This window comes from Vombatus ursinus, unplaced genomic scaffold (assembly GCF_900497805.2).
Source record: "Vombatus ursinus unplaced genomic scaffold, bare-nosed wombat genome assembly UNPS02014792.1, whole genome shotgun sequence".
NCBI lineage: Eukaryota > Metazoa > Chordata > Mammalia > Diprotodontia > Vombatidae > Vombatus > Vombatus ursinus.
This window is the reverse complement of record NW_020954570.1, coordinates 9,684,431-9,700,048: the sequence shown is the minus strand read 5'-3', so window position 1 is coordinate 9,700,048 and position 15,618 is coordinate 9,684,431. Positions and strand designations below refer to the sequence as shown.

At 35.6% G+C, this 15,618-nt stretch overlaps 1 protein-coding gene across 1 annotated transcript in view; it reads right to left on the bottom strand.

The window, feature by feature from the left end:
* The window catches only part of LOC114048300 (fibrillin-2-like), a 130,610-nt gene extending 120,768 nt beyond the window's left edge, over positions 1-9,842 (bottom strand). The window contains 5 exon segments of the mRNA XM_027869188.1: positions 1,367-1,489; positions 2,303-2,431; positions 8,853-8,930; positions 8,933-9,007; positions 9,602-9,842. Coding sequence (XP_027724989.1) covers positions 1,367-1,489; positions 2,303-2,431; positions 8,853-8,930; positions 8,933-9,007; positions 9,602-9,842 — 646 coding nt within the window.
* Between the last annotated feature and the right edge of the window lie 5,776 nt (positions 9,843-15,618).

The window sequence follows — 15,618 nt, the reverse complement described above, 5'->3', positions numbered from 1 at the left end:
TCCCCTGATTTACTTTAAAGGAATCTGGGACTCAAGAGTTCCAGATCTGGGCACACATATCCCTTTCCTTAACCTTTTAACACTGACCGATTAAGTGGGAGGAGTTTGGAATGTCAGGAGGCAGAGGAGCTCCATTCACAAATTCTTAACAATTTGCTTTTGATATGGGTGAAACCTTATTATTTCCTGTTTTAAAAAAATATCCTGAGCAATATTTCACATCACAAGATAAATAATGAACCCAGGCAGTATAATCACATTAAGGTGTTCGGCTCAACAGTGGAGGGATGTTTGTAGGCTTAGTGCCCTCTGGTGGCCCATTGAGATGATGCAGCCTTTTTTAGCAGTTGGTGACTCAAGAAGGCCACTTAGTGAGCGATTTAGATATTTTACCCCCTTGCTGGATAATCAAGTGATGCACTGAACTTCTACAGAGTTAAGGCATGCAATAATGTGAACTGTTATTGGGACACATCAATGCCCTACGTATTACACAGATGTGTGTGTGCGTGTGTGGTGTGTGTTTCTATTTCTTATATCAAGTAAGGGTCAGCAAAAAAAAAGAAACTGAGTAGCAGAAACCAAAGAAGATGCACATCAACAGAAATGTTGTCCTTAACTACAATAATAAAGACCAGTAAATGTAAAAATTGGCATATGACACATGGAAAGGAAGATAATAAGAATTTATTAAATGCCTATTATGTGCCAGGTACTATGCTAAGCACTTCACAAATATCTCATTTGATATGTATGGAGTCAGAGCAAGGACGGCAAGGGATCATTTTTACGTGTATGTGAATGCGGGTATATAAAACATAATTTGTGCAAAACGACAGGGGTGTGAGCAAATAGATTCTTGAAAATAGTATCTTTTCTCCTTCTAGTATCTAGAACTTTTGAGTTTGTATACAGTAGATAGGTGATTTTTTTTCTAATAAAGCCATAATAACTTAAATTCAATTGTTCTACTACCTAGTACTATAAATGAGATCAAATAAAATAAATTGTAAAAAGCAATCTGAATATGGATGTATAGGGCTAGATTACTAAAATTTAAATTATGAAGGTTCTTTTATAAATAGAAAATCCAGCTTTAGAATTAAAGGGACCTAAGAGGCATCTGTTTCAACTTCTTATCAGCATATGAGGAAATTGATGTCCAGAGTGGTTAAATGACTTGCCTAAGATAACAAATGACTTTCTTTCCTCAGTCTTTCTTCCTAAAACTGGGCCAAAACAAGATTTCCTGTGTCTTAATCCTAATTTAATGATAGAGAAGTTGGAGCAACAAATAATGTCAAATGGATTATGGGAAATCTCATTTTCTTGTTATTATTTATTTAATTGTATGGGATAAACTCACCCACACAATCCTCATGTGATGGTATTTCATGTCCAAGTATGTAGTCACATTCAAAGCTGCCTTCAGTGTTCACACAGTTTCCATCTCTACAAAGTAGAGAGTTATGTTCACGTTCAGTAATGTCTGAAAGGTAAATATGTCATCTATGAAGTGATTTTTAGAAAAAAAATAGTAAGGAATGGGAAAAATAATTATCTGAAAATGACTGAACTTGACAAATAAATGAGGAGATGTATAAGTTTTCAGTTGTGATAGGCCCTCTATCCTTCTAACATAGTACTGGAAGAATATAGTAAATAGTAAAAGTTCTAGCATAACTCAAAATTATCGTTATTAATAAGTTTAGGAACTTGAGGGGAGAAAGTAGTGGTGAAGAAAAAAAGAAGTATTATAAACTAGCAATACTCATCACTAATTATTAGAAGAATAGATTTTGTTCTCTTTTAATGTTAATTTTCAGGTTTACTAAACGAATGTAAAATTTTAGGAACACATAACTGTTACCCAATGAATATCCACTGAAGAGGTCAGATTAAACATCAATACAAAAATGTATAATTCACTATGCCCTGAAAAGTGGGTTAAAATTCCATACAATTAAGAGTTGTAATAATCCAAAATGAATGTGTCATAAACTTTGGGGCAAATTCCTCTAAAACATTATAAATTTTAATACAAAACTGTGTGAACCTAATTTGTTGATTTTAGATTTCCATGAATAAATACAATCCAATATCATTTTTTTACTTCCATTGAGATGGCAAGAGTTTTCAGTGATCTGAGCAATGAAGGAACATATTTTTTTGTTTCATGAATTTATGGTTACATCTTGGTCCACAGCTATGTGGCAAGCATTCTCTGAGATAGGCATGGGTCAAGATTATGAGTCTATGTCACTTTTGCTTTGAGTTTTGAGAGCAAGCCAACTATACTTACCAATACAGTTCTTCATCATCATGAACCTGCTTTCATAACCTTCAAAACATTCACACTGAAAACTGCCTGGAGTGTTGACACAAGTACCACTTCCACAAAGGTCAGGAGAACTCTTGCATTCATCAATGTCTGGTTTCAAAGAATTAAATAGACTGAAGTGAACAAGAGTTAAATGGTGAGATTTCACTTTTCAGGGGAAGGTACAGCTCATTTGAAATGTCAGGAAAGTCTGTGTCATATAGGACAAAAATTTGTTCAGATGACCAGAAGCAGAGGGGATCAGGGGAGCTGAGCCTCGGGTTCATTCCTCTTGCCAACTGCCAAAACTGTCATTGTCAACTGGCAGAAGCACTTTTCTTTGGTCAGAATTCTGGAACCAAAAGGGTAATGTTTTGTATTTTTTTTAAATAGACTTTATGTCTTCCTAGATTGAAAATGACAAAACATTAAGTGGAATGACAAGCTTAGCTAAGGTGATGACAACCAAAGTCAGATGTTATTTTGAGACACTTCATCAAGCTTTTTGGCAAATTCATTGTGTTGGCTGCAACAATAACAGCTAAAATGCCGCCTTGATTGGGAGCAGCTGAAGATAAGGATCCTATGAGCAGGGGTATAATGTAACTCATAGTCAAAGAGATAGAGTCAAAGGTGGGGAAGACTCATTTATCTATTTAGTCATACCAATACAAAATGGTAGCAGTCTTATCTTCAAAAATAATGACAATGAACTTTCTGTATTTTTTTTCTTGTTACTTATAATTTATAACATGATAGACTGAATTCTTTAGAAATATGAGTTAGCATACTTGAAATTGAATGAGATCAACTAAGCTGTAGCTACTCCATCTACAGAGCAGAGAAAGAACTTTACATAAGGAAAATTAATTTATGTTTTTGACCTGATAAAATTTTGGTTAAACAAAATTCAACATATGGCCTTTATTTCTGAAAGCGGGGAAAAAACTATTATAAATGGATTCTGAATTCAGCTGCTACAGTATTTTATGTTTCAGTTTTAAAAATACTTCTCAAAGGATTTAATCATTGGGCCTTTTAAAAAATCTTATATAAGTAATATGTATTCACTATTTAAAATGACTTCTGAGCAGCCTTGCTAGGAAACCTTCATTTTTCCTTTTTAGCCATTTATTTCTTCAATGACAAACATTACTTAAACTATATAAATAAACCATTGTCAGTTAAAATTAGAAGGGAAATCAGTTAACTGGGAAAACAACCTTTGCAGCAAAACTTTTTCATAAAGGTCTTATATCCTATAAAATATAAAAAAATTTAAATTTAGAAGATGGATAAATATTTGAAGGTTATGAACAGAAAATTTTCAAAGGAAGAAATTCAATTTGTCAACAACCATATGAAAAAAATTCTTCAAATAATTAATAATTAGAGAAAAATAAATCTGAGGTTCTATTTCACACCCATCAGATTGGCAAAATTAACAATAACAAAAAAAAAAAAGATCAATGTTGGAGAGGCTGTTGGAACACAGGCACACCAGTGCACTGTTGGTGGGGTTGTGAATTGGTCCAGCAGTTGTGGAAAGCAAACTATATTCAAAAAGTCACTAAATGTTGTATACCCTTTTATCAGCTAATATAGGTTTGTACCCCAAACCAATCAGATAAAAAGGAAAATTACTCATATGTATGAAAATTGTGCAGCTAGTTATATTTTGTCATAGCAAAGAACTGAAAAATAAAGAGGGTGCCCATCAACTGGGGAATAGCTGAACAAATTATAGTATATGAATGTAATAGAATATGATTGTGCTATAAGAAATGATGAAAAAGTTATATGAACTGATACAGAGTTGAAATGACCAGAAACAAAAAGAACAATTTATACAATAACAAAAAAGGTATAATGGAAAACGATTTTGAAAGACTTAAGAACATTGATCAACAATTCTAGAGGACACATGATAAAGCATACTACCCACCTTGTGTCAGAAAGGCTCAAAATACAGAATGAGACATTTATTTTGGCCACAAAGTGGCCAAAGTCAGTCAGTAAACATTTTTAAACACCATCCATGAGTCAGGAGCTGTGCCAAGCATTGGGGATACAAAGAAAGGTAAAAATCAGTCCTTGCCCTCAAAGAGTTCACAATCTAAGGGAGAAGAATGCATGCAAATGTACAAACAAGCTATATATAGGATAAATTCGAAATAACTAATAGAAGGCATTAGAATTAAGGGAGATAAGGAAAGGCTTCCTATGAAAGGTAGGATTTTAGCTGAGACTTGAAGGAATCCAGGAAAGTCAGGAGGAGAGGCAGAGGGAAGGTGTTCCATGCACGGAGGTCAACCAGTGAGAATGCCCAAATTCAAGAGATGGGAGTGCTTTGTGTGAGGAACATCAAGGAAGCTAGTGTCACGGGATCAAGGTGTTCTTGGGGATGGGAGGTGGGGTGGATATAAGGTGGAAGAAGACTGAACAGTCAAGGGCAGAGTTTAGGAGGTTATAGATGGCTTAAAACCCTAAAAGGGGATTTATATTTGATCCTAAAGGTGATCCAATGGAGTTTATTGAGTAGGTGGTAATGTCTGACCAAGCCATAAACCTCCACAGTGCCTGCTTTAGCTGCCTTCATGGCCAGTGGAACAAATTGTTTTCATCTGCCCATCCCACTGGGGGAAGTCTTCATATACTTGGGGTAGACACCCCCCCCCAATTTACCGAATAGGTTTGAGGCCTGTGGGTTACCCTCAATCTGGTTTAGCATGTCTGCTGAGATGGTTTACTAGAGTGTGGAGTATGGCCGCTGCACATGCTACATACAGCTTCTTAGAGCCACATGTGAGAGCTGAGAGCCAGGTAGACACTACAGGTGGATGAGCAGCTCTGAAAAGGGCTTGGCAAGTCCTCACACCAGAGGTGCTGGTCTTCCTTGAATACCCCAAAATACCCTGTGGTGTATACTAGGTGCTATATAAATGCTCATTTCCTTCCCTTCTTTTTTCCTTGGGGATATATGCCTTATAATGAAATCTCTGAGTCAAAATGTATGGAAAAAAATTTTTTTTCATTTTATTTTCATAGAGGCAAATTATTTTCCAGACCACTAGGTGGGTGGCTCAGGGGACAGAGTGCTGGGCCTAGAGTCAGGAAGAACTAAATTCAAATCCAGCCTCAGACACATACTAGTTGTGTGATGCTGGGCAAGTCACTTAACCCTGTTTGCCTCAGTTTCCTCATCTGTAAAATGAACTGGAAAAGGAAATGGCAAACCACTCCAGTATCTTTGCCAAGAAAACCCGAAATGGAATCATTAAGAGTAGGACGTGACTAAACAACAACAAGAAGCTATTTTCCAAAATGGATGTACAAAAAATATTTATAGCTGCAGTTTTTGTGGTGGCTAAGAATTGGAAATTATGGGGATGCCTACCAATTGGAGAACATCTGAACAAATTGTGGTATATGACTGTAATGGAATCTACTGTGTTGTAAGAAATGACAAGCAGGATGATTTCAGAAAAACCTAGAAAGACTTACATGAACTGATACAAAGTGAAGTGAGCAGAACCAAGAGAACTTGTACACAGTAACAGCAATATTGTATGATGAAGAACTGTGAATGACTTAGCTATTCTCATCAGTACAATAATCCTAGGCAATCCCAAAGGACTCATTATGAAAAATGCTATCTGCCTCCAGAGAAAGAATGGATGGAGTCTAAATGCAGATGGAAGCATACTTATATTTTCCTTTATCACATGACTAATATGGAAATACGTTTTGCATGACTTCACATGTAATCTATTTCAAACTGCTTGTCTTCTCAATGAGGTGGAGGGGAGAGAAGAAGAGAGAATTTGCAACTCAAAATTTTAAAAAATGAATGTTAAAAATTGTATTTATGTGTAATTGAGGAAAATAAAATATTAAAAAAGAAGAGGAAGAGGGAGAAACAAAAGGAAGAGGGGAAGAAGAGGAAGAAGAAAAAGAGGAAGAGGAGGAAGAAGAAGAAGAAGGAGGAGGAGGAGGGTGTGAGGGAAGTGGAGTAATGTATAATACAGTTGGAAAAGTAGATGGGGGTCAGGTTATGAAGGACTTTAAATGCTCAATAGAACAACTAATGTTTAACCTTCAAGTCAATAAACATTTCTTAAGTGCCTACTATGTGCCAGGCACTATGCTAAGCACTGGGGTTACAAAAAGGGGAAAAGGACAGTCCCTGTCCCCAAGGTTCTCACATTCTAATGGGGTAAACAACACACAAGTATGTGTAAACAAGCTATACACAGGATAAATAAGAAATAATTAAAAGAAGGGAGACACTAAAATTATGAGGGATAGGAAAGGATTCCAGTAGATGAGATTTTAGTTGGGACTTGAAGGAAGATAGAGAAGCCAGGAGACAGAAATGAGGTTCCTTGCTTCCTTTCTCTCTCCCTTCTCCTGGAAGCTCAACATATTGATGCCAAGTTAATGAAGACACCTGATCACTTTAGTGCTAATGCTTTTCAGCTCAGAACTTTCAGGGTCAAGAGATCTGCCATTCTCAGCCTTTCTGGTAGCAAGAATTGTAAGCATATGCTGTCATATTTGCCTCTCAATCACTTCTGATGAAAGGACCAGAGCTAAGTAGGAACTCTGAAATGCAAACACAAGAGTCCAGAGAAATCAAAAAAGGTAAACTTATTTAAGCAATTGGATGGGATTGTATAATGATGTATTACTAACATTCTAAGGGGAAGAATAAACAAATGTTCCTTTACAACTTCAGTGTCTTCAAAGAGTATTAAAGGAGTTAAGGACGGGTAGAGGACGGAGGGGTAGATTAGTTCTGTTCTGAAGTTTTGAAGAAGGTAAAGAGAAGGGACAGTAAAAAGGAATACATTAGTGCAGAAAGAAAGAAAAAAGGGGTAGCCCTTGACATTTCTCATAATTGAGGTATATGAGAAAAAGAGTATGAAGGAAGGGGTGAGGGGAACAAGCACCAGATAAACCACATTCTTGTTTGTGATGGACAAAGGAGTGTTGAACAGACATGTACATACACACAAACAGTCTGAAACAAGTAGAGATGGCAGAGGGGTTGGGAAGCGGTGGAGAGTGTTGTTAAATGTGAGTTAATATTAGGTTAGGAATAGACACGTGCAAAACTAAATTCCTGATCCTGAAAAGGAAATTAAAAGGAAAAAAGAAAAGAAGCAAGGGAGTGTTCATCATTTGGGGAACAGCTGAACAACTAATGATATGTTAAAATAAAGGATTATTACACCATAGGAAATAATGAAAAAAGATAATTTCAGAGAATCCCAGCCAGTATGAACTAATGAGTAAATTGAGTAAAACTAGGATAACAATTTATACAAGAACAATATTGCAAAGATTTAAAAAAGGATTAATACAATGACCAATCACGTCTCTAGAGATGGATTATATTACACTTTCTAACAGAAAGGTGACAGATTCAAGGTGCAAAAAAAGAATACATTTTTAGACTTGGTGACTTTGTGGATTTGTTTTGCTTGATTATGCTTATTTGTTAAAAAAAAGTATTGCTGTAACTGTTTCAGTTTTTAATTAGGTGGGAATTTGAGAGGAAGGGGATTAGCAATAGTGATAACAAAAAAAGGCTATCAAAATACTTTTAATGAATATATCAGAAGGAAGCACAGATAGGATAGTTTTGAAAGCAATATGTGTAATTATTACATCATATTTAAAAATTAAGTGGTATTAAAAAAACTTCACAAGTTCAAAACAATCCTCTTTTTTGTTCTATCTATATGGAGTTTTGATGTTTAAGTTCAGAATAAAAATAAATTTTTTAAGTAAAAGTGGGAGACTTTAAATTTTTAGGAGTGGATTTTATAAACTATAAATTTAGATTAATCATAAATTTTAAAATGAAATTTTCAAATCTTTGGAGAAATTTTCTGCAAGTTTTCAATAAATATCTAATGGAATATGTGCTAAGTATAATGTTTAAGCATTATTACATTGATCTTTACAAGTTTTTATTAGCAAATTTATCAGAATTTGATTTCAAAATTACATGATTAATGCTCAAAAACTTGAAAATCTGTTTTAATAGATCACATTTATAAACAAACATGAGATCATAACAAGGCAGTTTAGAACTTGTATTTTTTCAACCTCTTATCTCCCTACATTAATTTAGCAATTAAATACAAAGAGAGGGCATCTAGGTAATGAAATGGATGGGAGGTTGGGCCTGGAGTCAGGATGACTTGAGTTCAAATTTGATCTCAGACTTTTAATAGCTGTGTGACCCTGGGCAAGTCACTTAACCTTGTCAGCCTCAATTTCCTCATCTGTTAAATGAGCTGGAGAAGAAAATGAAAAACCACTCCAGTATCTTTGCTAAAAAAAAAAACCCAAATGGGGTCACGACAAGTCGGACATGATTGAACAACAACATACAGAATATTTTTTAAAAGTACATTTTGCATTGAGAAGCTGGAACTTAGGGGAAAATATGTTAAATTCATAGTCTGAGAAAAAATAAGTTTTATTTTATTAGACGAAAAATAGAATAGAGAACATTTACCTGTACAATTTCTTTCTTCTATATCTAAAGCAAAACCACTGTTACACTGACCCTTAAAACTTCCAATGGTATTTTTCATTTTCCATATGTGCACATTTCAGGAAATGTTTGCATTCATTTATAGATAAAGGTAAAAATAAGACCAGAACAAATATCTAATTATAAGTAAACCTTTTATTATTTTAGATGAAAAAATGATCGCACATGAATTATGAATGGAAAAAAAGTAAAACACTTTTTTGTACCATCGAAGAGACAGGGATAACAAGTTTTTTCAGTGGTCACATAGATTTCTTTATGAAAATACCACCTGGCCATTCTGAATTCCAAACTAAATGTTGCAGACTCTTTTGAGTCAACTTTTTTTTTTCTTAATGTATTCATGATTACTTAAGCTCTTCAGTGGCAGAATTCCATGCTGATGCAAAATTGACACCATATATTAAAAACTTAGTATAGTAAAAGAAAATACAGATAGCTAGGAATAGCATTTTCTACTATGTTTTTACTTATAAAACTTTAAAAAACTACTATTTTTATTATTTCATTATACCATGACCTAGGCAACCAACAGTGGTTAATCAATAAATGAAAAATAACATTTTATAATTTAGTAAACAATGTATTTCAAAATATGTCTAGATTTTTCTCGAACACATTTTAAAATAAGTCTACTATATTCATAAAAATTGCCCTCAAATAAATGACCTTATTAAAATCAATGGCCTTATTAAATAATAGCAATTTACTTTTATAAAATGGCCAGCCAGTAAGAAACTCCCTTCTGTTAGCAAAGCCAGGTCCCCTCAGGCATAATGTTGTATATTCTTTAATGCCAGATTTGGGGCACTCCTCACATTCGGTGACCCATGCTGCACCAACTGCACAGCAGGAGGCATCCATGTGGAACTTCCCAGGCACAAGATGAACACATTCATCTTCACCCCACTTCAAAAAGCACTGTTCCATATGGATGCCTATACCATTCATGAAATCAGAGATTTAAAGTTTTGTAGAACTTTAAATAATAACTATAATTATGATAACATTTATAGTTGGTCATTTATGCAAAAAGTTATTTACTTAGATATAATATACCTCATCTGTCAATAACACTTTGCCCTTTACATAATACTGTCATATGTATTAATTATCTCATTTGATCTAATTCTTACATGACATCAAGAAGGCACAAAAATTAGAAGAAAGTCAGTTTCCTTCTTTTTACATAGTTCTTATGCATATAAAATGAGCTACATTTATCTATATTGCTGATTTTATATAATTATAGGGGATACTTTTTAATAATACTTTTATTGCATAAAATGGTTGGCATTAACAATCTTTTTTTTTGGCAATTGGGGTTAAGTGACTTGCACAGGGTCACACAGCTAGTAAGTGTCAAATGTTTGGTCTGAGGCTGGATTTGAACTCAAGTCCCCCTGACTTCAGGGTCAGAGCGCCACCTAGTTGCCCCACTGCGCCACCTAGTTGCCCCACATTAACAATCTTCTAAAATCCTAGTTTTAAATAGTAAGTTAGCACCTACAGAGTTTGAAAAAATAATGCTCATAGGATAGGAACTGCCAAAACTGATTTAGAAAAGTCTTGTTTGCTATTGTCATTTGGAGTTCTATGTTCAAAACTTTGCTTCAAGTTATTGGGATTGCCTTTTTTTTTTTATAAGTCAATAAGATGAACATTTATGAAGCACTTATTATGTGTAAGGTATCCTGCTACATGAGGGGGGCGGTTTACAAATAAGAAAAAGATAGTCCCTGCCTTCAAGGGGCTTGCAATCTAATGGGGAAGACAATACACAAAAGGAAACTGAAAGAGAGGGAGGTGCCAGAGGGTATTCATTAAGGGGGCATGATGAAGATAATTGTTGAGCTGAAACTAAGCAAAGGAACTGCTGGCAAATGAAGAGATGGCTCAGATTTTGAGCCTTTTAGGGACTTTAATATTTTGAAGACAGAGCAGTTTTTTGCTCCTCCCTCCAGGCCTACAATTAAAGAAACAGAGAGAGAGAGAGACAGAGAGACAGAGACAGTGAGAGAATTGATGAGGTGTGAGTAACAAAGTTGAAGCAATCTCCATGATGATGAATTTCCTGGTGATGAAATTATCTGGCAATGAGCTTATCCTGGCGAGCACAAGATGATGATACTGATGGAGTTGAAACCAAGTGGAGCAGCTGCTGGAAAATAAAATTATGAGTCAAAACTGCCCTTCATTTTGTACAGTATGCACAGTCCTATATATCTTTTGAAGTGTTTTACAGAGTTTTGGATAGTGGGTAGAAAAAGTGATCTACAAGTTAAGTAGGTACATACCATATTAGCCAAAATACTTTCAAGTCAAGATGACAGGGATAATGAATTCAGAAAAATATTTTTTCCTTAGTAGAATATAATTTGTTAAACAAATGTATTAGTTAACAGGGAAAAAATCCCAGATGAAAACATCATTTCCTGGCCTTAATAACTGCTTAGCAGAAATGAAAGTAACCTAATATCTGCCCTGCTTCTCCCTACCAAGAATAGTTCAATGTCCCACAGTGCCCAGACTTTTTAGAACCAGACATGATAGCTGAAGATCAATCTCCCTTTCCTGCCACATACACTTGGCAAAGCTAGTCCACTCAGTTCAGGTATTCCAGCCTGGGGTTGAGCCACTCCGATCAGTAAGTGAGTGAAAACTCACCTAATCCACAACTGTAGTTGGCCCCAGATTATGTTTCACATCCCTTACAGTCATCCACTAGGAAATCAGCATTGATATTAACACCTCCCTTACACCCTAATTTCTACCTTTTTATCTGGGAACAGTAATTCAATTACAGCTACCATTGCTACTTGAATGATGATAATGATGATGATGAAGATGAAAACATCATCATCATTATTATTACTGTAACTACAATTTATATAGCACTGTCCCAAATCATGGCAATTGACTTCCCTATGGTTCCACTCATAATTCCTATGATTTCCCATTAGACGGAGAAGGAAATGGCAAACAACTCTAGTATCTTTCCCTAGAAAACCCCAAATGGAGTCACAAAGAGTTGGACACAACTGAACAAAAACAACAAAGGCATAGACTAACATCCCATACCATACAACAAGATAAGCTCAAAATGAGTACATGATTTAGACATAAGGGGCCATATCATAAGCAGATTAGAATATGGAAAATTTTACCTGTCAGATCTGTGACCAAACAAGAGATAGAAAGGAACATGGGAAGAAAAGTGAATAATTTTGATTACATGAAATTTAAAAGTTTTTGCACAAACATAACCAGTTAAGTAAAAACTGAAGTAGGAAACAGGGAAAACAATTTTTATAGCAAGTATTTTTTATAAAGGCCTTATTTCTCAAATATATAGGGAACTGAGCCAAATTTATAGAAACAAAAGCTATTCTGCAATTGATAAATGGTCAAAGGATATGAACATGCAGTTACCAGAAAAAATCAAACCTATCAATAGTGGGAAAAAATGCTCTAAATCACTATTGATTAGACAAATGGAAAATAAAACTACTCTTAAGTGCCACCACACATCTATCAGATTGACTAACATGACAGAAAAGTAAAATGACAAAATCTGAACAGGATATGAAAAATAGGAACACTAATACACTGCTGGTGGAGTTGCAAACTGGTCCAACTATTCTGGAAAACAGTTTGGAACTATATCAAAGGGCTATAAAACTATATCTACCCTTTGATTTAGCAATACCACTACTAGGTCTGTATCCCAAATAACCTTTGACCCAGTAATACCACTACTAGGTTTGAATCCCAAAGTGATCAAAGAAAAGAGAAAAGGACCTACATGTAGGTCTAGAAGCTCTTTTTGCATGTGGCAAAGTATTGGAAATCTTGGGTATGATCATCACTTGAGGAATGGCTGAACAAGTTGTGGTATATGATTATGATAGAACACTATTGTGTTATAAGCAATGATGAGCAGGATGGTTTCAGAAAAACCTAGGAAGACATACATGAACTGATACAAAATGAAGTAAGAAGAGCCAGGAAAACATTGTAGACAGTTACAGCAATATTGTAATGATAATCAACTGCAAAAGACTTAACTACTCTGATCAAAACAATTCCAAAGCTCTCATGATGAAAAATGTTATCGACCTTCTGAGAGAGAACTGAGGAACTCTGAGTGCAGTTTCAAGCATAATATTTCCACTTACTTTATTTTTCTTTCTGTATTTTTTCCCAACATGGATAATAAGGAAATGTTTTGTATTATTTCACATGTATAATTAATGTTTTATATATATGTGTATATATATGAATGAAACATATATATAATTCTTGCCTTCTCCATGGGTGGAGGAGAGGTAGGCAGGAGGGAGAGAATTTGAAATTCAAAAATGTTTTAAATGAATGTTAAAAATAAATAAATAAATTGTGGAAAATATTTGTTAATTGAAAGATAAAATAAACTATTTTTTAAGTTAAAAAGAAGCAAATTAAGTGTTGAGCAATTTAGTTTTCTCTGTTGTTAGTTATTACCTTCCCATTCATACTGAAGAGTAGTCCCATCCTTAATACAGGTTAAATTTCATGTCCTTTGCATTTATTACCAAACTCTCCTGTTCACATAATGTTACAGAGTAAATATAACAGAGAAATAGGGGCAGGTAACATGAGCACCTATGCACACAACTTCTGAGTCACTAAAATAGCTCAGGAACATTCTTACTTTACTGAGTAAAATGCATAAATAGCACATATATGCTGTCTCAACACATACAAATCAATAGCTATAATTGTTAGCTGCTTTACCTTCCAAAAATATAACAAAAAATAAAAATGGAATTGGAGTGGGGCCAATTATATTCTTAAGAAAACAAATCTTGGGCTTAGATTCTTAAAATCTAGCCACTGCTCAGATTCTTACTAATCAATAGCTTACTAATGTTCAGACTCCTTAAGAGTCTGCCCAATATGACTGATGTTCTAATAAACCTTGTCTTTGGCTGAAAGAAGACTTGGTTCGAATTCTTTCAGGCAGGACCCTTATGTTGTGATTTTGAGGTCCCAGCAGCCCTAAACCACAACATTTTGATGGCCCATACAGGGAAACTGTCTAACCCCAAGTTCTTCTCCAGCCAAGACTGGAAGGTATGTAAGCCTCCCCCACCCCTCCTTTCTTGCTCTGAAGTTGGGGTCTCTCTCCAAGCACCAAGGCTTAGAGGTGTTTTTCAGGCAGACAGTTACGAGGGCATCTCATACTCATCCTAACATTCTTAGGCTGTCAGTCCACTGGGTGAATTTGAGGCCATGGACCTGGGTACACCTTCTGCAGCATAGAAAACAAGGATGCATGCCCTATCTGGAAGTGTATGCCCAATTCTGTCAATTCTCTCCGTGATAGGGAATTGGGGGAAACAGCAGTTGCTTTTTGGTTCCCTGAGGCTTACTTATTCCCTTCCCTCTACACCTCTGAATCCTCCTTAATGGAGGTTACAGGGAAAAGTTAGAACAGCTAAAAATATCTTGGCAGATTCTGGAGGTTTTGTCATTGAGGAGTTTTGAAACTCCTCCTTACAACCCTGGTCACTCCTTTCTCCCACTCCCTTCCCTTGAGTCAAGAGGGTATGTGTGAACCCCTCTCATAGGAGAAGAGAGTTTCACCCTTTACCCCTCACGTTTGATTTCATCCTTCCTAACCTGGGAAAGGAAGGAGGGGGGAGGGGCAGCAGCTACAACCTGGGCCCCCCCTGGCAATGGCCTTGGGCCCTACGGCTATATTTGACTGGAAGCATCACCCAGGTTCAGAACATCCTGCTCAAGGTAAAGAGGCTAATATCCAAACTTGGGTAAGCACACTTTTTAAAGTTGTAGTTTCAACTGTTAATGAAATGTTGATCCTCTGTGTAAAGTAATCTGGAAATGCATTTAACAAAATTGAAGTCACCTGTTGGTAACAGGTTTGTTTCAAGTTTCAAATTGGTGAACTTTTTGTATCAGGTCAAGCAACTTTTCATAATTTGGTTATCGCTAAAATAATTTGGCTATTGTTGGTTATTGTTTTAATGTGTAAACTTGCAAAAAGCGTGTTTGGGTTTTGTCTTGCTGAGAATTTGCAAGTATATAGAAATAATCTCTAATGATTGGCTTTTTACACTAGGACAAATTTAAGTTTGAGATGTAAATCCTGGAAAAGTTTTTCCTGAACTGTGATTAGAGAAACTTGCTGTGTGAGGTAAAAGCTCATGGGATTTTATTTTGAGTTGTCTAATGGATCTTAATAATCCATCGATAAATCAATAATCCACCATCTGAGACATGCCACAAGCTACTCAGAGAGAATGTGATAGTGGTGGGAAGTCAGCATTGGGAAAAGTTGAGAGGACAATTTTAGCCTCAGTCTAAGATGGGATCCTCCTGGCTCAGTTTCCCCATTACATTCCTTTGAAAGGGAATGTTACCCACCTGGCTATTCCTGAGTCTGGCTATGAGGTGGATTTGATATTGTATGGTTGGAAAACTGAATTATGTGAATCCAAACAGACTAAGGATGTTTTATCCTCTCGTATTTGGGTTCTAAATCTAGTCCCTGCTTTATATCTGGGCCCTGCAGTCTTTTCTGTTAGATTTCTGTCTTCCAGACTACAGGCCATTCACCTACAGCTGGTAGCAAACAGCAGGTACCAGCCAATGTCCCCCCGTTGTTCCCTGGATGCAGCCTGTGCTTGGCTTTGTTACCCTTAACCTAGCCTAGCCCTCCATT